This window comes from Chrysemys picta, chromosome 11, assembly GCF_011386835.1.
Source record: "Chrysemys picta bellii isolate R12L10 chromosome 11, ASM1138683v2, whole genome shotgun sequence".
Lineage (NCBI taxonomy): Eukaryota > Metazoa > Chordata > Testudines > Emydidae > Chrysemys > Chrysemys picta.
In genome coordinates, this window is record NC_088801.1 from 57,522,692 (window position 1) to 57,546,371 (window position 23,680).

Consider the following 23,680-nt stretch of genomic DNA (forward strand, 5'->3'; position numbering starts at 1 on the left):
GCTGGGGCACGCGGGGCTGCCCGGCCCGATCTGGGCCCGTTTCCCGGGCAGGCCCTTTTCCGCGCGCACGGGGCGGGGCGGCTCGCTAAGATGGCGCTGCCCAGCGGGCTCCGGCGCTGCCCTGGGCCGGTCCGCGCCTTCTCCGCCCGCCTTCTGGCGGCGACAGCCCGACCCGGCTGGGCCGGGCTAGAGCCGCGGGGCCCGGTTACCGTGACCGGCGCCCGGCCCCCCGCGCGCTTCTGCGCCAGCGACGAGCAGAGCCGGCGGGGGGGTCCGCCGGGGGCGGGCGGCGGCCGGGGCGTGGAGGTGGTGGGGATCCCCAACCCCTTCATCTGGGTCCGCACCAGGCTCTGCTGCTTCTTCATCCGGGCCTACTTCGACCAGGAGTTCAGCATCGAGGAGTTCACCAAGGGGGCCAAGCAGGTGACTGCGGGGCCGCCGCGCCTCCAACTTGTGTAGGGGGTGCGGTTATTCCCCCCCTTCCCCCCAACTGTGTGTGTGTGGGGGGGCCGTTATCCCCCCTTCCCTCCACCTCTGTGTGTATGTGGGGGGGCGTTATTCCCCCCCTTCCCCCCCAACTGTGTGTGTGTGGGGGGGGCGTTATTCCCCCCCTTCCCCCCCAACTGTGTGTGTGTGTGGGGGGGCGTTATTCCCCCCCTTCCCCCCCACCTCTGTGTGTGTGTGTGGGGGGGCGTTATTCCCCCCCTTCCCCCCCACCTCTGTGTGTGTGTGTGGGGGGGCGTTATTCCCCCCCTTCCCCCCCAACTGTGTGTGTGTGTGGGGGGGCGTTATTCCCCCCCTTCCCCCCAACTGTGTGTGTGTGTGGGGGGGCGTTATTCCCCCCCTTCCCCCCCACCTCTGTGTGTGTGTGTGGGGGGGGCGTTATTCCCCCCCTTCCCCCCCAACTGTGTGTGTGTGGGGGGGCGTTATTCCCCCCCTTCCCCCCCAACTGTGTGTGTGTGTGGGGGGGCGTTATTCCCCCCCTTCCCCCCCAACTGTGTGTGTGTGTGGGGGGGCGTTATTCCCCCCCTTCCCCCCCAACTGTGTGTGTGTGTGTGGGGGGGCGTTATTCCCCCCCTTCCCCCCAACTGTGTGTGTGTGTGGGGGGGGCGTTATTCCCCCCTTCCCCCCAACTGTGTGTGTGTGTGTGGGGGGGGCGTTATTCCCCCCCCAACTGTGTGTGTGTGGGGGGGCGTTATTCCCCCCCCAACTGTGTGTGTGTGGGGGGGCGTTATTCCCCCCTTCCCCCCCAACTGTGTGTGTGTGGGGGGGGGCGTTATTCCCCCCTTCCCCCCCAACTGTGTGTGTGTGGGGGGGCGTTATTCCCCCCTTCCCCCCCAACTGTGTGTGTGTGGGGGGGCGTTATTCCCCCCCTTCCCCCCCAACTGTGTGTGTGTGGGGGGGCGTTATTCCCCCCCTTCCCCCCCAACTGTGTGTGTGTGTGTGGGGGGGCGTTATTCCCCCCCTTCCCCCCCAACTGTGTGTGTGTGTGTGGGGGGCGTTATCCCCCCTTCCCTCCACCTCTGTGTGTGTGTGTGTGGGGGGGCGTTATTCCCCCCCTTCCCCCCCAACTGTGTGTGTGTGTGGGGGGGGGGCGTTATTCTCCCCCAACTGTGTGTGTGTGGGGGGGGGGGCGTTATTCCCCCCCTTCCCCCCCAACTGTGTGTGTGTGTGGGGGGGGCGTTATTCCCCCCCTTCCCCCCCAACTGTGTGTGTGTGTTGGGGGGCGTTATTCCCCCCCTTCCCCCCCAACTGTGTGTGTGTGTTGGGGGGCGTTATTCCCCCCCCTTCCCCCCCAACTGTGTGTGTGTGTGGGGGGGGGCGTTATTCCCCCCTTCCCCCCCAACTGTGTGTGTGTGTGGGGGGGGCGTTATTCCCCCCTTCCCCCCAACTGTGTGTGTGTGTGGGGGGGGCGTTATTCCCCCCCCTTCCCCCCAACTGTGTGTGTGTGTGGGGGGCGTTATTCCCCCCTTCCCCCCAACTGTGTGTGTGTGGGGGGGCGTTATTCCCCCCTTCCCCCCCAACTGTGTGTGTGTGTGGGGGGGGGCGTTATTCCCCCCCTTCCCCCCCAACTGTGTGTGTGTGTGTGGGGGGGCGTTATCCCCCCTTCCCTCCACCTCTGTGTGTGTGGGGGGGGTGCGGTTATTCCCCCCCTTCCCCCCCAACTGTGTGTGTGTGTGTGGGGGGGCGTTATTCCCCCCCTTCCCCCCCAACTGTGTGTGTGTGTGTGGGGGGGCGTTATTCCCCCCCTTCTCCCCCAACTGTGTGTGTGGGGGGGGGGGGGGGCGTTATTCCCCCCCTTCTCCCCCAACTGTGTGTGTGTGTGGGGGGGGGGCGTTATTCCCCCCCTTCTCCCCCAACTGTGTGTGTGTGGGGGGGGGGGCGTTATTCCCCCCCTTCTCCCCCAACTGTGTGTGTGTGTGGGGGGCGTTATTCCCCCCCTTCTCCCCCAACTGTGTGTGTGTGTGGGGGGGCGTTATCCCCCCCCCTCCTCAACTCTCTGTGTGGGGGGGCGTTATCCCCCCTTCCCTACTGCCTGGGATCCCCCACCTGTGTGTGGGGGCCGTTATCTCCCCGCTGCCTAGGACCCTCCCCCCAACTCTGTGCGTGTGTGGGCATGTTATCCCCTCCCCACTGCCTGGGACCCCCCCAACTGTGTCTGTGCGCGGGGGAGATGGGCATTACCCCCTTCCCTGCTGTCTGGGATCCCCCAGCTCTGTGGGGGGTGTGTGTGATCCCCCAGCTGTGTGTGTGTGGGCCGTTACCCCCCACCCCCGCTGCCTGGGACCCCCTCAGACCCCATTACCCATCGCCAGAGACCCCCATATATCCCAGCTGTGGGGGGGAGGCCCATTACCTGTCCCCTGTCGCTCTGGACACCCCAGCTGTGTGTGTGTATCACCCATTACTTCCCCTCTCTCCCTGTCGGCTGGGACCCCCTAGCTGTTTAGGGGGGAGGCCTGTTATCTCTCTTTATCCTCCCCTGAGACCCCAGTGTTCCCGAGCTGTGTAGGGGGGAAGGTCCATTATACCCCCTCCCCATTGCCCGGGACCCCCCAGCTGTGTAGCTGGGAGGGAGGCCGTTAACCCCCCTCCTTGTTGCCCAAGCCACCCCCTGCATTCCCCCCCCCCGCTCTGTAAGGTAGGAGGCCTGTTTACCCCTCTTACCCTTGCCTGAGATGCCCCCATTCCCCCCAGCTCTGTAGGGGGTGGCCTGTTATCCCCCCTTACCCTCGCCTGGGACTCCCCACGTGCCCCAGCTATGTGGGGGGGAGGCCTGTTCACCACATTGTCCTTTGGCCTGTATGTGATCATTCAAGGATCCCTGCCACATCTTCTCCCCCCTCCTCCTCCCTGCGCGTGGATGCAGTAAAACCCCTTTCCTCCTTCCTGTCACCCCATTATGGGGCCCACCCTCACTGTTTCCCTTGGCATATATGGCCACCCTGGACCTTATCCCTCACTGCTCCCCTCTGCTTCTTCACTTCCTGATGATCTCTCTCTTTCCCCTTTCCCCACTAAACACTACTGCCCATTGGCTCTGGGGACAGATTTTGTTCAACTGGGATGAACTGTGTGTTTTGTTCATATTGTCCCACTAGTGAGACCCCTGTGGGGGGGATATTATTGCTGACAGTGGCACCATAGGAGTTGTCATTTATCCGCTTAAACCAGAAGTCAAAAATTGACAGGCTTTCCTGTGTATTGTAAGGCATTAAAACAGTTGCAAAACATCTGTGAGAGTGATGCAGTATTAGGCATAAATGCAGTGCACTATGGTAGGCTCCAGTGTAATTTGGCAACAGAAAAGACTAATAAAATTTCAGGCTGCAGAGGCATCTAGTCCCAGAGCAGGGAGGCAAGGAGGCCATTCAATATGATTCTTATTGCAGCAGCATTCTGAACGTTGCATTCAAGTTCTGGGTAGGTTTGCCAGCCCTCCAGGATTGTCTCCAGGAATTAAAGATTAATCTTTAATTAAAGATTACATCATAAAATGAAACCTCTAAGAATATGTCCAACCAAAATTGAAAACCCTCGTTCTGGGTGCCACATTACTGGAACGGTACTGATAAAATGGAGGGTGCTCAGAGCAGAGCAACAGAAACCATTTTAGCTAAAATGACTGAGAGAATGGGAATTATATGCCATTATTGGATCTCTCCTGGTACTTGGTACCACTGATCACTGGGGCTGGATTTAAGGCATAGTCACATCCGTAGAGCTCCAGATCCTGGAATTGCATGCGGAGAGAATCTCAGTTTTCACGCTTAATTTTTTTTTAAATCTTTTTTTCTATTTTTTATGGTTCCGAAGAAAACCTTAAAAGCATGGCCTACATTTAACTGCTGTCTGCTGATAGCCTGCAACAATAGCTCTGTGAATGTCACCTGCCCACTTTCTCATTATGCTAACTCTGAAACGTGCTTCTCTGAGACCCGCCCCTCCCCCCCCCCTGTGATGGCACCTCAGCAGAAAACTCAGATGGGGGTAGCCTTTGCTTCTGCCTCCTCCTTATGGCTCTGTTTGGGTGGTGTCAGGAGGCGCTCCCCACACATCCCCCACCCATTTAGGTAGGTGGTGGCTGACTCCTCCTTCTGGCATGGCATAGATCAGTGGTTTTCAAACTTTTTTTCTGGCAACCCACTTAAAGAAAATTGTTGATGCCCGTGACCCAGTGGAGCTGGGGATGAGGGGTTTGGGGTGCAGGAGGGGGCTCTGGGTTGGGGTGGGGGCAGGGGATTGGGGTATGGGGTTACCTCAGGTGGCTCCCAGTCAGCAGTGCAGTGGGGGTGCTAAGGCAGGCTTCCCGCCTCTCCTGGCACTACAGATTTCATTGCGCCTTGGAAGCAGCCAGCAGCAGGTGTGCAAGCAGGACCCCCCCCCGTTCCCAGCCAATGGGAGTGCGGAGCCAGTGCTCGGGGCAGGGGCAGCACGCGGAGCCCCGTGGCCCCCCTGCTTAGGAGCCAGACCTGCTGCTGGCCACTTCCAGGGCGCAGTGTGGAGCCAGGACAGGTAGGGACTAGCCTGCCTTAGGCGGGCAGCACCACCGATGGGACTTTTAACAGCCCGGACAGCGGTGCCAACCAGAGCCACCACGACCCAGTGCCTTACATTCTGCGACCCAGTACTGGGTCGCGACCCGCAGTTTGAAAACCATTGCCTTAGGTGGTCTGGGGGGAGGCCTCATTCCTCCAAACAGGACAGGTAGTGCCGCCCCCCCCCGATAGCTTGTATGTGTGTTGGGTGGGAGACTGTGACTACCCCTCAAGGAGAGGCAGGGCAATGTGGGGTTTGCCTAAGATGTCAGATTGTCTTAATCCAGCTCTGTTGATCACACACTTCTCTCCCACTTTAAAGATATAGCAACAGTAAACGGGAAAGCACTGAGATGGCTCCAATCCTTCCTTTCAGGCTGCACCCTGAGTAGTGCTGGACGAACGTTCCTCTGCCATCAGAGCACTCGGTTGTGCAGTTCCACAGAACTCTGTTCTTTCCTCATCCTATTTAACATCTGCATGAAGCCACTGTGTGAGGACTCTATGGACTCAAGTTCCACAAGCACACAAATGACCCCATATCTCATTTACTTCCACTGCCAACTGAACCATCTCTCAGCTCTTTTGTTGTCTAGCTGAGATCAGCGTGTGGATGAAAAACAGCTGGCTGAAGTTGAACCCAAGCAAGATGGATATGTCATCTTAAAGATCTAACTACCACTGTAGCATCACTCTGTTTTGATGGAGCCTGCTCTCAAGTACCAAGCTGGTTCATAGCCTCCGTGTTCTACTGAACTCCTTACTACTGCTGGATACTCGGATAGCAATGGCTGCTAAAAGTGCTTTTTTCTGCATGTACCCCATACTGCTGCAGAATAATTTGGCCACAGTGATTCATGCCCTTGTGACCTGAAGACTTGACTACTGCATTTCCCTGTATTAGTAGTTCACTGACTGGCCTCAGTTGGTCCAAATGCAGGACCATGTTTCTACAGCAAAACAAATCAGCAATGGCACATCACCCGGGTCCACTGCTCACTGTACTGGCTTTCCCATAGAATACAGGTCATATTCAAGTCTCAGCTTTAAGGCCTGTGGAATTGACCCAAGATATGTGTCTCCATTGACAGTTATATGTTAGCTGTCGTGTATGAGATGGGGAGATGGTTTTCTTGGCAGATGGCCCAAGGAGGAAGTGAGAATACTCAGACTTTGCTGTTTTCAGAGCAAAGAATAAAACTTGTTACTTCAGCTTAGCTTTCCCACAGTCACAACAGAAAGATAGTGTAGGGAAAGCCATTTCCAGCTGCTTCTAGGGAAGGACAGTAGAAACTAGTCTAACTTTATGGGAGGGCAATTATACTATGCTTTTGTTGATGTGTAAAAGGTCGATACTCATGAGTGGTGTGAATACTGAGAAAGCATTCACACCCTTCATGTATTTGTAGGCTGTCCCATTCTAGAATGGAGAGAGATTATACAGGGTTAGGGTTAGGAGATAAAGATTAAGAATGGGGAAAGTGTAAGCTAAACATCAGGAAAAAAAAAATCTATTTTGGTCTGGAGTAATTTTGTAAGCAAAGTGGCCATGGTCCCATTAGATGGATTGCCTAAAACTAGATGGAACAAGACACTAGAAAATATACTGGAGGCAACGATCCTGCCCTAGCAGTGTGATGGAACTAGATGATCTAATGAGTGTTTTTCTATATCTAATGTCTGATTCTCTGATTACTGGGAAATGAGCTGACCTGGAGTTAGTGAAATGTTTGCTCATGTATTTTTATGTTTTGTAGGCCTTTGCTCTTGTTTCAAAGCTGTTGTCTCAATGTAAACTTGATCTGTTGGAAGAATTTGTATCAAAAGAGGTAAAGAGTATTTTATTTCTTTTCTAAAATCTCCAACACACAATGAAAAATATTTCTCTGTCTCACCCTTTAATCTGCCAATGGGTTGCCAGTCATCTAAAGTGAAGTTTAGCTTGTTAATAAACACAAATAGTACCAATTTGGTCTAACTGAGGAAGAACGCTTTAATAAAGATCAGGAGAATGTTAGTCTTTAGACTAAAGGAGGACAGACAAGCTTATCTCTAAGGGCATGATCAGTTACTGTATAAGGAAAATTGTCCAATTGCTCTTACCATTAGGACAATGGAGCAGCTGCCAGAAGAGTCCAGTGAGTCATCAAAAAAGGATTAAAAAATATAATAATTGCAGAAGAGGGTGGATAACAGGGGCAGACTTGCAAACTGCTATTCACATGGGGCAAGTGAGTAGAAGTTCCTACTGTGACCACCAGTACCATTCACTGGGGCCAAAACTTTAGGTGAGCAACATAGGCCTGCCCAATGGAGAATTCATTTCTTGTCACCCTCCCCCCTCGTCTAACTGGTTCCCATCCCATGTAGGTCACACTGCCACTTAGCTACCTAGTCCTAAACTGGAGACCTGGATCTTGCATCAGGGCCTCAAGGATATAGCCAAACTGGCCAGTTTTAATTGTCAGTGTGAATTTTGAACCACTGGGACTGTTTTCGTGGTCACCTCTGGAGAGGGGTGTCTCAGATCCAGAAGAGTCTCATGGGGGAGCTGCTTCAGGTGTATGTTTGTGTTACTGTGTGCCAGGAGCTTGGGCTGCCTGGTGCCTCTCATGCCTATGGAGAGAGAACCCTAATGCCACTGTGGTGTAGCGCCAATGCATCATCTTGCCTCCTCCCTCTGAGTAGAGGTAGCAATGAAATGTGAGCTTGTTCCTAGTGAGCTCTTTCAAGAGAGCACCTCTCCTTCCTCTTCCCACCCCAAACTCCATGGGTTCAGGAGGTTTTCATAGACGCTCTACCAGTACTGAAAGGAAGCCACCCACAATCAGAGGAGGGGGAAGAAATGGGGAGCCACCCAACAAAGGAGGAGAAAGGGAAGGAATTATTAGGAGCCATGTGTGACCCAAGGTGGCACAGACTGAGACTGCGGAACAATGATTGCAGTTAGGGCCAGCTAGTAGACTTCTTGTTGTTGACGCCTATGTTGATGAACATCATGACAATCTTTTGCAGGCTGGATGGTGCTCAGTGAATGTGGTATGGAAAATTGTGAACAGGGCCTGGGCTCTATGTATCCAGGCCTTGTTTTAAGACAAATTAAATTTTGCCACTATCGCAGTGTAAACAAATTTGGAGGATGGTGTGTAGAGAAAAAAGGCAAAGTTCCACTGTCCTGTCTCACCTGTGCACTGAATGAGGCAAGGGTCCAGGGCAATTAATATATAATCATAGAGACAACTGTAATGTATAAAAGCATAAGGGCACTCACATACCATGGTAATGTGTAGTACAAAACTTAAATATAGATAGAAGGAAGCAGAGAGAAGGTTAAATAGAAGAGGGGGAGCAGAGTTTAGGTTTTGAGGCAAACCTTAACTGATGCTTTCTGACTTTTGTGTTTCACTTTGCAATGTTAATGTTCTTCAGATGTAGCTTTTTGTGTAGAATTTGGATATTCTGTCTTAATTAGTTTGTGTTACCCCACAGGATACATTTAAGTTAGTTACTGTGAGTATTTTAATTCTTTTTCATGTCCTGACTCTTGTGCATTTAAATGTTACGTTGATGTAACTTTTTACATTTAACCATTCTTCAGTCAGAAGGAAATACTATGGGATATATATATTTTTTTGGCTGAACAATATTTCTATTTTAATAGACTATCTTACAGCGATGTGGATTAGAAATACTTCAGTAGATGTATTGGGGTAATACTGGTTAGTACTGGACTGTTATGGAGTTTACAAGATCAATGGTTTCAATTATCTAGTGAACTGTAGGCTTAACAAAAGCTACAATTTCTCTAAATTCAGGTACTTCAAGTGTTGGAGGAGAAGCTTTCTTCATTGTCTGAAAACCACAGGAATGCCCTGGCTGCTGACATGGATGAAATAATGTATACAACAGAAGGAGATGTTGGCATTTACTATGATGACAGTGGTATGTATAGAATTTTCTAGAACATTCAGATAACAAAAGGGTCTCTGTCTATGCTATGGTTTTGCTTTTTACAGCTTTTCTAGTTACAAAGGTGTTCATGAGTCCTATTTCTCATTCCTAGAAGTAACGTTTAAAGCTCTCTTTTTATGTACTTATTTGATCTCACTATAAACTATCATTAGTATGAATCATTGTACCAGCTTGATGCTTGTTCAAATTTTTCTTATTCTCCTTCACTTGGATTTTATACACTTTCCATTCATTTCTCCCCACTCACTTCTTTAAAAAAAAACAAAAAACAAAAAAACCAGTCCCCTCACAGGTTACTGTATGCAGAGTGCTAGGCCTTAAAGTGTTGTATGTGCTATAAAAACATGACTCGCAATGTGTGCACTCCTGCCCTTTCTCTTATAGATTCTTTTCTTTTTCTGCTCTCTTTTCTTTTATTCCCCCTCTTCTCCCCACCCTGTGCGCCTGCCAAAAATCTTGCCTTGTGGCAGACCTTCTGCTGGAGAATGGCTGGATAGGACTTTCTTTGGAGCTTGTTAATGCTGCTGTTTCTGTCAGCCTCAGCCAGGCTTCAGAAAGGTGACGAACAATCTGTCTTTTCCCATGTGGGCTGATCACTGCCTCTGCAGTGCTCCAAACTCCTGCTGACATGGGAAATGAGGGATCAAATTTAAGACCAATTTTTAAAGTTTAACTGCAAAACCTCTGAATTTTTCTGTCTTCATGCTGCATCTGACTTTGTAATTCATTCCTGTTCATTGTCTGTCTCCCGTCCTGTCTGTTCCATCCCTGCATGTTGCCTCCTGAAAGTTTGCTTCTGTGGTGTTGGTGGGGATGCAGCAGCTGCAGCATGAAATGGACATGGTCTGAGTCAGTCTGATTGCTTTCCTGTTGTACCACTGAGTGCTGTATGCTGGAGCAGCAGCATAGGCATCATTTCCCCCCATGCTGGCTGAGAATATTGAGCATAGAGAAGTGGAGTGGGAATAATCTCATACCACACTGTGTGACAGTTTCTCCACTTGGCTCCAGGACACCTTGATATATATTATATTTTTTTTAAACTAGCAACCATATGCTTTATTTTGTTAAATGCCAACAGTGTGTGCTTGGCTCATTACAAAATATAGCTGAGTTGGTTCTTTTCCTGAACCTAACCTTGTTCTCATCCATCCATATCTCTTTATTTCAGGCTAATACGTTGAGCTTCTCTTATTCTATTGTTTTAATAATCCTACTTCTCCATGTCTCATTCCCTGTCACTCTAAGTACCTTTTCAGTCACAACAATGGTCATTTTATAATCTGGAATATGCCAGCCTTCCATACAATGTGATCATATATAGTGCCAGGAATAACTCCTGCTGAGTTACGCACCTCTCTATAGAAAGTATGACTTTTTGTTTTACTCCTGCCAAACCTTATGAAGATGGCTTTAGGGTGAATTACTTTAAGTTTTAAGTATCGCTTTCTTTTCCTTTATTTTTTTGTGCTTCCTCTTAGATTGTAGCCACTTGCTTCTTTAGAGTCTTAGTAAAACGCTTAGTGGTTTGGAAGTAAATATATTAGACTGCTGCAAAATGCAAAATTCTGGAATGTTGGCTTATGGCTTAGTTTTCTATCTAACAGGAAGAAAGTTTGTTAGTATCCTGATGCGCTTCTGGTATCTAACTAGTGCTGACCTTCCTGATGAGGCTCCAGATGGAACCAAAGTTTTCCACGTTGTAATTGGAGATGAAACTGTGAAAAAAACTAAACATCTTCTAACAGCAAACTATGAGTAAGTCTCCCTATCTCTTTTTCCTTCTAGTTGTATTTATCTTGGCCTTCAGCATAAGAGTTTCCTCATTCAACCCAACTTTTATTCTGGGGAGCAACTCTTGGGGTGTGTGTTTTTTGTTTTTTGTTTTTGTTTTTTAAACAAAATCACCTTAAGGTTGTCACATTAGAGCTTTGTTTCTTAACTTCAGACTAATGCTACTACAATCTGAATCTACTAGCATGTTCCAAACTTTCTGACCCCTCCTTATTCCCCCTCTTTTGGAAAGAGGCCCATGTCAGTCGTCAGTCCCAGTTTTGTGCACCAAATCAAACAACAGTGCTCCAAGCCAATCAGCCTGCTTTGTGCTGCTGTTGTAACACCACCCTCCTGCAAAGGAGTCAGTATTGCAGTTGGCTGGAGAAGATGAAAGATTTAACTGAACATTTTCTGAAGTAAGTTAGAACAACGGAAACATCATCTGGTGTTTGACTAGTTCACATGGATCTGATCTAAATCCTCTGGGCGCTCACTGGTCAAGTGGATGTATTTTCATAGGAAGGTGCATCTATAACACTGGTTATAAAATGTGCTGATGTCTGAGAGATGACAAATATTTGCACTCTTGGCAAAACAATAGAAAATATTCTTCAAAATTGTAAACGTGGAGGGGAAATGGCGTATTTTTGCCTAAGTTATGATAGGGTGGCTCTCTTCTAAACTCTTCCTCAGAGAGGAGAAACTACACAGGGTCCAGGTCCAGAGAAAATACAAATAAAAACCACTTGGAGAGCACCCCTGTTCCCTTTCCTCCTATGTTCATCTCTTGGCCATATTTATCACATATCTTAGAGTCTTGTCTGCTTTCTTTGAGGGTCCTGACTCCTTGGGGGGGAAAGTTGAGTTGTCTCAGTTCCTAGGGGCCAGGTGTCCTAATAAATCATCTGAATTGGCACTTTTTCTGGCTTCTCAGCAGAGATCAATAACCAAATGGGCAGAGAGACTTCAAACCCTTTTGTAAAGCACCCATCACTAGAGTAGCTAGGTGTCTAGGGATGGTCCTGCCCAGGCCAGGATTGGAACACACTTGCAGGACAATATGGATTACACTGCTGCTGCCCTTGTTGTTCTCTGACTTAGGCATATAAATGCTGTGTTAACACACTAAAAACTAAAGGCTTTACTTAAAATATCTATCAAAAAATCTTACGAACTTGGAAATGCAGGTACTAAAAGGTTCCAGCACTAAAAGAGACAGCTTTTAAAATGAGGGTGGCTAACGTTCTTTCAAATAACTGTAGAACTCAAATGTGTAGAAGGATTCAATCGTACACTTAGGTTTTTTTTGGTATATCTGGTCTAATCTCTAAAAAGATCTACTAACTTCATATTATTCTGTGATTTTTTTTTTTATGCCTAAACCAAATATCTTTGGGTAAAAAGTACCTAGTTCACCATATTGATTTGCTGATGCCTCATGGAAAAATGAAACCCTTAATTTAGAAACTAATTTTCCTTTAGATCATTTTTGGGATTTTGAGGGTATTAGCATGAAAACGGGATACTTAAGACTTCCTCTGCTCTTGTTGTTTTATCCATCACTGGTGGCCTGAGCCAAAGCCCACCGAAGTCAGGAAAGCCTCCCTTTGACTTCAGTAGGCTTTGGATCAGTCTCTTGTTGCAGAAACAGCTTTAACGTCACAATCCTCCATATGGGGACTGAGCGGTGGCATCTAATGATCTCTCATAAAACACCTGGCTTTCATAAGATCGAAGGATGAGGGAAAAGTTAGAGAAAACGATAACGGAATAACTAAGGAAAATATTTTGCCAAGTTTTCTCAATAGCATTAGGAGCCCTTTAAAGGATTACATGAGCTTTAACAACTTATATGTGCTGCTTTTCCTAGGTTCCGAAGGGAATTTACACAAGGAGTGAAGGCAGACTGGACTATTACACGGATTGAGCATCCAAAGCTATTAGAATAAATTTCTTGTACAATGACTTTTATGGACCCTTATAAATCCACTGGCATACCAAAGGTGTCAAGCTTTTTTGGTCTCCCCACAACAATCTCTTTTCAGGATTAATTTTATATTTTTTAATTCCCAAAATACTTTTGATTTTATCATATACAGTATATTGCTCTGAAAGAATAACAATAAAGCCTTTTCCATGAGTCTCTGAAGCTACGTAATACAAATTTAATTTGTAATAGTTATCAGAGATGTTTGCATAGTAATTGGGTTACAGGCCAGAGTTGCAGATGTATTGCTCTAATTGGGGGGGGGAGGGATAGCTCAGTGGTTTGAGCATTGGCCTGCTAAACCCAGGGTTGTGAGTTCAATCCTTGAGGGGGGCCAATTAGGGATCTGGGGCAAAATCAGTACTTGGTCCTGCTAGTGAAGGCAGGGGGCTGGACTGGATGACCTTTCAAGGTCCCTTCCAGTTCTAGGAGATGGGATATCTCCATTAATTTTAATTGATCTGTTACATTCTCAGAAGGAATCTTGGTACTAATAGGATACGACATGTATAAAACAAAAGATGCTCTCATGACTGGCAATCCTTCTGAATAATACCACTTAATTTATTATGAGTATTTTCCCAAAGATATAATGTACAGTAGTTAAATCAGAATGTTTGAAGGAGGTGGGTACAGGTAGTACAGGTACTTCCTAGCTAGTTTGACAACAGCAATATATTTGAGTAAAATTAAAACTAGATTCTAAAAAGTATACACTCTTGACTCCAGTCTAAGCTGTCATAGACATATAACATTCTACTATGAAAGTGATACAGACAAATTTATTCTGATTATGTAACAGAAGTGACAAAATTCTTTCCTTTTGGGTATTTGGAAGAAAACTTAATCCAAAACATGAAACTAAAGGAGAAGCTGGGATGCTGTATCAAATCAAGCCCTGGCAAACTGGAAGGCTTGCCATCAAAGTAAAAAAAATAATTAAAAGCATTGGGGCACTGTGAACCAGAAACTCTTGAGTTTTGCTCCCAACTCTGCCACAGATTTGCATTGTAGCTTGGCTATAATCTGCCTTTAATATCTCTGAGCCAAATTCAACCCTTCTCTAAGTAGCTGTAACTTTCATGGCATTCAGTAGGAATTCCTGGCAGGAGCATCTGACTTCCTCTGTAAAAGGAGGGGCACTATTAACCTACCTCACAAGAGGTGGTGAGAGAATTAACTAAGGATACAGTATTTTGAAGGTGTTAAGTGCCAAGTATTATTACTGTATGCAGTGTTGTTGTAGCCATGTCTGTACCAGGATAGTAGAAAAACAAGGTGGCTGAAGTAATATCGTTGGTGAGAGAGACAAGCTATCAAGCTTAGACAGAGCTCTTCACCTCTATAGCTCTGTAAGCTTGAAAGCTTGTCTCTCTCACCAACAGAAGTTGGTCCAATATTCTTGTGTGTCAAGTATTCTTACTGTGTGAGTCATAGGGGTTGGGGTTAAAGAATCACAAAAATTGTAACATACCTCTTCCTCCGTCAATCTGGGGTTATAAAATGGTTTCATGGCAATAACACATAGTTAGGATTTATCAACAAGCTGTTTTAACGTTCTGGGAGACTAAACAAGAGCAAAATATCTTGGTTGTCAGCCACCAGATTTTGTACTGGAGAATTCCTGTTGTCTCAACTATTGAATAAAGTTGACTGATAACAGCACTTCCTATCTTAATGGGAGAAAATCTGAGATTCTGTGTTTAAAATATATATATATATATATCATCTTTTATAACTTGGGTTTGAGAAACTTTGAGGCAGATTAAAAACTTTTCATGGTCCTTTAGCCAAAGGGTAATAATGTGGTAAATGGAGTGTATCAAATTTGGATGTCTAGCAGACTGGTGCACCTGTCGGTTCAGTCTCATCCTCATGTGAAAGGTTAACAGAAGGAATAAACAGCACACTAATGAGGTATGCAGATGTGCCCTTGGAGGGGTCACTGTTCTATGTGGTGTTTGTAATACAGGGGCCAACCAGAGAGGTCAGAATCCTACGCAGAATACATAACAGCAAAATCAACAATGGGTTACCAAAACCTGGAAAGCAGGCAATGCTGAAAGATAGCTGAAGTGATAGCAGACAGCGACTTAGATAACAGTTTGGAATGTTACCATTCTACAAGCAGGTAATGGCTGTAACCACTAAAGGAATAGAATTTGATAGGAGGTAAAAGGCCATTTATGTTGGAGGAAATCAAAAGGAGCATACATCTGGATATCCAGAAAAATTGTTCTGGGAGGGTACCATTAGCTTGTGCCATGGTCTCCCAAAGAAATGGATCAAAGCCCCATTTCTTTAAATATTATATGTGGACAAAACATACTGTTCTAGCCTGGCAGCGGAGTGGACTTGGTTCTCTAAATGTCTTTACATATCAGTGAAAAATGTTCAAAGACCCTCCAAAAGGAAAGAGGCAGACCTTTTGGCAGAATTAAAGGTAAAACAAACCCTGTTTTGTTCCTGGAACTGCTGATTTGGAGTGAGTGGGTATACTTTGGTAACAACACTGTACTTCTAATAAAACCTAAGAATTCCTAGTGAAGGGTGCTACTTGGAGTTTTACATATCTATGGTCTCATGCTTTCAGAGTTGAGACTGAGTCTATTGTGGTCACCTAATCAACTCTGTAAAACACTGCAAATCCTCATCTGGTTTGGTATCTATCCTTTCCCTTATTGTAGCAAATAAATTGGGAAGTGCATTCAAATTGCTAAGATTTATGAATTAGAATTAACAAAACTATGTTTAAGCAACAAGTAGAGCCTGTGCAACTAGCTTGGAAAGATGGGTTTATGTTCTAACCTTGGCTCACAAAACATACTGATGAGAGGAGGCTGCTCAAAAATATAGCCCCCTTTCTCCCAGATTGGCCTATTCTAAAGGGTCAGTAATTCATCTAGGCAGACTTCTGGACTGAAGGCAGGGAAGCCACACAAAGGTTACAAATCGCATGTGTCCTTTGTTAATTACAATAAATGCTCTGTGGTTTATGGAGGAAGGGTTACATGCATTCCATAAAGGAGACATTATCCTGAGAGTAAATTTTGTTGATTCAACTTTATCCCACTTCCTACCAGGAAATAACTGCCCCCTGTCCTAGTGTGGGTTAATCTTGGATTAGTAAGACTTTATTTGTATTCTGCTGCCCTTTATTTGTGTGACTTGCTTTGCATAATCAAGGGCTTGTTGACCACTCTCAAGTCCAGGGGAAATAAATGGGAGTGTAGGGCATATGGCAACTCATAGGATCAGGCCCCAATTGAACAAGCAATTAGAAACAGTTAACCACAAACTGCATTGTGTCTATCTGCTCCATTTACTTGAGTGACCTGTTAACAAAAGAAAGTTCACATTTGTGTCATGTAACTGGGTGAATGGTGTCGGGTGACCTTAATGCCTTCTTCAGAGCCATTATTATGTATGATTTCATTTATTTTCTCAAGAGCTGCCTAAAGAATTCTTAAGTGATCTTTGCTTTGGAAGCCTGTAATAATTCTTCCTTAGCCGTCAGTGTCTCAAGTCAAGGACTCCTGAAGAAATCAGAGAGGCAGACTTGCTGACCTAATGGATTACTGGTCTTGCATATGTGCAGCCAATCCATAGGAAACTATCCATGCAAATAGCGAATTGCTTACATGTAGGAACCTATTTCTAAACCATATGAAGAATCTCAGGACACTGTACTTTAAAAAAAAAAAGTACAAGAAGCTAGGTTGCATCATGGTTACATTGCCTGCAAATCTTACGCTTCCCTCAAATCCAAATCCACTCCAGTAGTGCAGTGTTTTGGAACATTACAATAGAATAGTGCTAGTGTTTGTTTTTTAATTAAAGGCATTTTCTCCAAGTTTTGAATCTTGGCCAGGATAGTTATCTACCTTGCTGTTAAAATCTACTGTATATGGCAGAAAAGTGTGGGCGTAGAGTAATGTTGAAGCAGTTGCTTTTAAGGAATGTGGCCTTGGGTTCATCTTTCCACCCATACTTCTCAATTGCTAAGGGCCAAATGTGTGATGAAGACCCAAAAGGAGAGGACAAAAATTATTCATGCAGGGAATTTAAAATGCTGTGGGATTCAATCATTCTCTCTGTAACATTATTATTCTTTTCCTTATTCCTGAGGTAAGTGACTCCACAACACAAATGAGATGCTAAATTTGTTTTGAAAAAAGGTAAGGTTAGAAATTAAAGGAGGGCAGTTGAGGCATATTTCCAGCTCCCACTTTAGCAGAGCCGTTTTATGTTTTAAGTGGAGGGGTGGAAAAAGGTGTCTTGTCTTTCATGGCAAGCTGATCTCTGCTGAACAGATAGTTGTAAACAGGCAAGATCTCCAATGTTTGCAGCTTTGATTACAACAGGCAGCTAGGAATGTAGGACTAAAGCAAGTCCTTATATTTGAATGGCTGTTTTGTTTTTCTAACATCTGTGGGCTTGTTTGGTATGGTGTTTTGTGCATGTATATGTTTGCTTTTCTTATTGGTAACACAAATAGTGTCTTGGTATTGAAATAGTGATACTATTTGTGCTACCAGAGGCAAACAAAGCAGGGCTCTTTAGGTTTGTTGTTTTGGGGGTCTGCTATTTATTTTAGATGGCTTTGGGGATTTTTAGAGGCTCCCATGTCTGTGAAAAACACGATTATAACTTTTTTTAAATCACAACATCCATAGACATTAGTGTACATAGGTAGTTGTCACTGAAATGTATCCTTTTTATTATTACACTTGTTCTCCTCCCCCCCTCCATATTTTGGAAATATGTTGAACAAGAATGTTCTTTAGTAAGCCATAGAATTTAATGTTTTGTAAAAGATTTATAAGCTTTTAATCAATATGTTGCAGTGAATGGGTAACACATGCAATAGAAGCATTTTCTTTCCAGGTCACGGATTCAGACAGGTAGTCTGGGTCAGTAGTGATCAAAAGTTATCACCATAAGACAGCCACACCCATTCGGCCCATGGACTATATGAAATGAGTTGGTGGTCTCAGTCAGCTCCTAGTGGACAATTGTCCATATTATGAAACCTCACATAACCCCTGGCTTCACTGGGTAGTTTCAGTGGCGAGGACAAGGACTAAATGAGCCTTTGATGCTAAATTATCTTCTCATCTGTTAACTTTTCTCTGACCAGGGCCGGCTCCAGGCACCAGCCGAGCAAGCTGGTGCTTGGGGCGGCAGATTGAACGAGGCGGCATTCCGCCCAATTCTAGAGTGGCACAACCGCTTTTTTTGTTTGTTTGTTCCGCTCCAGCCACCCTGTAGGGGGCGGTGGCGGTGGCACAGAGGAGGGGAGCGCCCTGCAGCAAGCCCGGCAGGGCAGTCCTTGTCCTTCCCTCCCTGCTGACTGGAGTGGAGCCCTGCCGGCAGGCGGCGCAGCGGGAGGGGCCGCGTGGCCGTCCCCTGCTGTAGCCCTGGTCACCCCCCTTCTCTCTCTCTCTCCCTCCCCCCTCCCCCCCCGGTAGCTGGTACCCCCCTGCACCCGCGCTCCAGCCGCGCCGCAGGTTGTTTTTTTTTTTTTTGCTTTGCCGTTCTGGCTGCCCCATTTTATTTTTATTTATGTATTGCTTGGGGCGGCCAAAAAGCCAGAGCCGGCCCTGTCTCTGATAGGACCACTTTAAGACTTGTTGACAGAGGTGATGGAATAGTGTGCTGAGTGTGTGTGAATAAATTGAAGTAATTTTTCTAGTACTGAGTATCCAACAGGTTATACAAGCACTGAATTTACTCTCAGAATCAAATAATGGTTTATCATGCTTATTGTTGATGAATAAAACATCTAAGTATAGAGTTTGATTGTAACCTCTCATGGCTTAGAGCATCCAATACTTGTCCTGGCAGACAGACAGACGACTATTTACAGCTGTATTCTGTGCTTCCCACCAAAATGAAAAGGCCATAAAAATTGTGATCCTGCATTGGGAGGGGGGATTTTAAAAATCTAATCAGTGTGTAGTCTAAACTTACTGAAGAATGGTGTGATGAGGGTGCCTACGCAGGGCCTGAGTAAAGAGAAAGGGCCGATTAACCCTGTGACACGCCGCACCGGGGAAAGATTCAGCTCTGATAAGTTTTTAACTGAGGATGAAACCTAGCTGGGCAAAAGGCAGGCTAAACTGCTATAAAACCAGGAAGTAGTGAGTAAGAAGGGGCCTGTGGTCACACTGTGGGCTTAGAGAGGGAAAGGAGGAAACCGAGGAAACCAGCAACAAGATTTGGGACAGTGCTGGGCATAGGGTCCACAGGCTGGAACCCAGAGGAGTAGGCAGGCCTGGATTCCCCTACCAGCTACTGGGGAAGTGGCACAGATAAGAAAGTGGAACAGAAGATTGCCTGGGATGCTCATCCAATGGGACTTTGATACTCTGGAAGGGGAGGACTATAGTGACCTGGCTGGGGTCACCAAGTCATGAAGAAGGAGTAACTTGAGACAACAGGGAAAGAAAATGAAGGAGGGGGCATCAGACTGGTGGTGAGCTAATCCCAGATGGGCCACAAGGAAGCGCCACAATGGTGAGTAGTGAACCCTGTGACAATTGGATTTACAGCTCCTAACAGATGCCGCCCCGGCAACACTAAAACGAAGGAGCTCTCTGAGTAGTTACAGAACAAATGCAGAATGGTCAGCGTCAGTGTAAATTCCCTATGCCTTCTGCCAACTTCCTCAATTTTGAGCTGGAGAAACCTTTTCCTCACCTTCGTCTGACTTCCATGGCTGGTGTCTTTTTGTCTGTATTTGAGATGGTAACTGTTAGGGCATGGACCTAGTTTTTATATTCACCTGTAAAGCATCATGCACATCTATGGCTCTACAGAAAGAATTGATGCTCCAGCCTCTGAACCATGTGCAGTTCGATCTCTATTCCCACGCATTCCTGAAAACAAGGCTACAGATTTTGGTAGCCACTTTTCACAAAGTGGCCTTTTGTCCGCGAATAGCAAACCTGTGGTCACAAATTCATTTTGGGTACAGTACCAAAGATCAGACAGATGGTAACACACCAGAGGTAGAAAGGTGAAAGACTCTATTACCACTCTGCTGGGTAATATATTTATTGGTACATAGGTTATCTATAGCCATGACATTTGTAGTTGTTCCTCTTGGGATTTTTGGAGGTTTTATTTTTTTTTCTTCATCTGAATCTGCAGTCATACTACTTACCCACAAGCCCTTGTCAGTAAACAGCTGTTTGGCACAGTTTCACTGTGTGAGCCAATAAATGGTTAAAAATTCTCATTAAAGTTAGCTACACAGAAGTTGTTTATTTGCACATATCCCATTCACCAGTAGATGTCCTCAGTCACAAAGCTACTGTACCATGGTAGTGCAAGTGTTGGATAGGACTAGTGAGGAGCCAATTAATTGTTATGACTGTAGGCTTCAAATCAACCCTATTTAAACAGTCTCTGAACTCTCTAGATTTGGCTCTTTAGTGAACCTTTACATACTCACCAGCTTTGGTCCTGGGCTCCTCTGATGCCCTATAACCTTTTCACATGGGTACGAAGGTGACAAAAATTCCTAATATTTAAGATCAATTGTACAAGTAGATTCAGCCAAAAGTCTTAATTTCTAACAGTAATAGTGGCAGGCCCTGGTTTATGTTGCCATTTGAAATACTGTGGTTTTTTTTACATGGCCTTGATCATTTGGGGGCTCTGTCCAAGTTTCCCCACTCTGTCTTCAAGGCTGGTTCCAGGTTCATCCTGTCTTCACTTCAGGTTATATATAGGTTACAATTTTCCAGTCTCCTATGTGTTGCTCTCCAGTGATCAGCACTCAAGGTATGTCTATGCTGAAGCTGGGAGTGAGCTGCCCAGGTAGACAGACTTGCACTAGCGAGATAGCATGCTAAAAACAGCAGGTTGGACATTGCAATCTGGGCTCTCAAGCCTACAGGTCAGGTGGACTTGAGAGCCCAAGCTGCAAAATCAGCAGCGATGCAGCTCTCTGCCTTGAGGAGCTGAGAGATTTAACACACTGGGGAGACAGGTGGTGTTTTTTTAATGGAGTTTTTCAGCTAGATTTCATTTTGACCTGTCAGCCTTGTCCGCATCCCTTTAAATGACAAATTGTACCTTTTTAAAAAAAAATTAAAGATTTTGGCTTATACATCATTGAGGGGCTTGAGCTGCAAAAATCAAATTCAGAGCCAAACTTTCCCAAAGCTCTCAGAGGTTTTGGTTTTGGTCTGTCCCTGCTATATCTTCTTAAAGGCAGGAGTAGTTATTGCATCAAACAGGTATGACATTAACTTCACAGGCTCACTTGTCAGACTATCACACAGAGAGGTTGTGTTTTGCCAGGTTCTGGTGGCCAGAGGGCCTATATATATATATATATACATACACACTTTGTAATTGAACATTGAGACTAAAGCTTTCCTAATGGTTACCAACTCCTTTCTAACCGGAAAAGGAGCCAAGAAAAGATTAGGGGCTCTATTCTGGCCTTTGCTGCAGCCCCTTTACCTTGCTCCAGCAGTGTAAATGGGCTGCAGGAGAATCTCCCTGGTGCACGGGCAGCATAGAGTTGGCTATGTGCTCCAAAACTGTTCCCTTTGCAGTTGGTGGTATGGAGGCGTGGCAGTGGTGAGGCCCTGGGTTGCCAGGGCTGGCGGGGGAGGAGCCAGAGAGCTCTGTGGTCTGGCTATTCTGTGCTGAGTCTGAGCAATACTGAAGAAACCCATTCTGGATACTCTGGTTCTCGCCAGCTATTATCCAGAGTCAAACCTCCTGATCCTGACAAGCTTAAGACCAACTACAAGCTCATGTAATTGAAGCTAACATTATAGTCCTGTCACAATCCTGATTTAGGTCAGGATCCAGAATGAAAGCAACTTTAGTGGTACTGACAGATGATCTGCTGTCAGTGGACAGCCGGCAGACATCCATTCTCATCCTTCTGCTAATCTTTGCAGCATTTGGCACTATTGACCATGGGATACTGTTGTCCTGCCTGAAAGAAGTGGCAGGGGACAAAGGGAACACACTGACCTGGTTTTAGTCCATCCTAGAGGGATGCACCCAGTCCCCAATGAGTAGTGACGGGAAACTGCATGGTTTGTGCACTGGCCTGCTAAACCCAGGGTTGTGTGTTCAATCCTTGAGGGGGCCATTTAGGAAACTGGGGTAAGAATCTGTCTGGGGATTGGTCCTGCTTTGAGCAGGGGGTTGGACTAGATGACCTCCTGAGGTCCCTTCCAACCCTGATATTCTATGATGTATGATTCTCCACTACCATACCCTTCACTTGGGGAGTCCCACAAGGATCAATTTTCTCTCTGGTCCTTTTCAACATCTACATGCAGCTACTAGGTGAGCTGGTCAGAGGACAGACTCAAGTGCCAGCAATATGCAGATGAGACACAGCTCTCTCTCCTTCACCACATAAGACCATGCCACTAGCACCAAGATAGCCAAATGCTTGGACGAGATCAGCTCCTGGCTGAAGAACAGCTGGCTGAACCTGAATCCAAACAAGACAGAGGGGTATACTGGTGGGGAAAGGAAGGCATTTTGAAGAGTGACTGCACTATTGCTGCAAAATCTCCTTTGGTTGGAGTTACACACCCACAATTGGCCAATTCAGTCCATAGTTCAGGAGTATTCTGGTATTCCTTGCTGACGCTAAGCTCTTACATTGATAATATTACTCACAGAAGTTGCTCTAATTTTTAGCTGGCTAGGAGACTTCCACCCATCCTGGTGGACACCTGGCCTCAGTTATTCACACCTTTGTCATCTCTCAGCTGGACCACAGCAATGCAATATATCTGTGCATGAAGCCTTCAGAGCTTAGGAAACTCCATCTAGTACAGGCTGCTGCAGTGCATCTCCTCAGCAACACTGGCTACCACAAGCCCATCTAACCTGACCTTCACTCTCTGCACTGGCTTCCCATACACTATAGAGTTCAATTCAAGGTCTCAGTCCTTATCTTCAAGGTGCTCAATGCCTGGGGCCAGGGTATCTAAAAGAACCTAAAACTCTTAGATGGAGACTGGTTAACAAAGTAAACTCTCTAGTGTAGCCATAGCCTAGTGTAGACCCGAATCCTCTACATTGGAGGAGGTGTTCCTACTCCTACTATCTATAAACTCAGTGTGACTCCTCAGGGTGCCAGATTGGGCCCTAAATTAGACTAGCATAGAACTTGACAATAACAGACAATGGAAGGGATAGTGAGAATGAGGGTCAATAATAATAATTAATAATGTGAGATTCAGAGAGTGAGCAAATCATATTCCTGCTATTTTAAAATAATAACCTGGAGTATGCTGGAAGGGGAAGACCAGATAGCACAGGAATAGAAGCCAGCAGTGTAAAACAAGGTGAAATACATGGATTTTGAAGAGGATTTTTGAATAGCTGCTGTTGTTGGATGTTGTTCTGTATAACTACTGCTCCCTGCTAAAAAATAAAGGAATTTTTTTTTTATTACTACAACCAAGATCAGGCCTTCACTTATCTTCGGCACCAGACATGTACCTAATAAATGTCGACCTGCCCTATTAAGGTTTACAATCTAAATAGACAGAGAAAGGAGAGGAAGTATTATCCCTACTTTACAGATGGGGAACCAAAATCCAGAGAGGAAAGTGGTTCACATGAGAAGTCTATAGTACATTCGGGAATATGAACACATCCCTATTTTGGCCAAGTGCCTTAATCACAAGACCATCCTTCCTCTCCTATAGTAGCTGTCACCATCCTCACCTCCAGTTTTTACTGTTATTCTTGTGTTTGACACCCGAGCAAACAGCCATTGTTGCATTTATCCCACAATTTCCTTCCAATGGCTTTTATATATCACTGATGTTCATGTGTCATCCCTCGCTTTGAAGACCTCAGCTCTCTGCTCTAGTAAGCAAGATATTTAGATATGGATATATATCAC

At 46.0% G+C, this 23,680-nt stretch overlaps 1 protein-coding gene across 1 annotated transcript; it reads left to right on the top strand.

The window, feature by feature from the left end:
- The first annotated feature begins 12 nt into the window (after nucleotides 1-12).
- Nucleotides 13-12,936, top strand: MAIP1 (matrix AAA peptidase interacting protein 1). The gene is made up of 5 exons (XM_065560945.1): nucleotides 13-423; nucleotides 6,797-6,868; nucleotides 8,855-8,981; nucleotides 10,619-10,769; nucleotides 12,658-12,936. The coding sequence occupies exons 1-5, from the start codon at nucleotides 91-93 to the stop codon at nucleotides 12,734-12,736; spliced, it is 762 nt and encodes a 253-aa protein (XP_065417017.1). The 5' UTR covers nucleotides 13-90; the 3' UTR covers nucleotides 12,737-12,936.
- Nucleotides 12,937-23,680: the final 10,744 nt, after the last annotated feature.

What these genes read in the sequence shown, in the direction of transcription:
- MAIP1 (XM_065560945.1), top strand. Translation starts at nt 91, where the DNA reads ATGGCGCTGCCCAGCGGGCTCCGGCGCTGCCCTGGGCCGGTCCGCGCC. An exon ending in TCACCAAGGGGGCCAAGCAG is followed by an intron (nt 424 to 6,796) that starts GTGACTGCGGGG and finishes TATGTTTTGTAG; the next exon opens with GCCTTTGCTCTTGTTTCAAA. An exon ending in CATTTACTATGATGACAGTG is followed by an intron (nt 8,982 to 10,618) that starts GTATGTATAGAA and finishes TCTATCTAACAG; the next exon opens with GAAGAAAGTTTGTTAGTATC.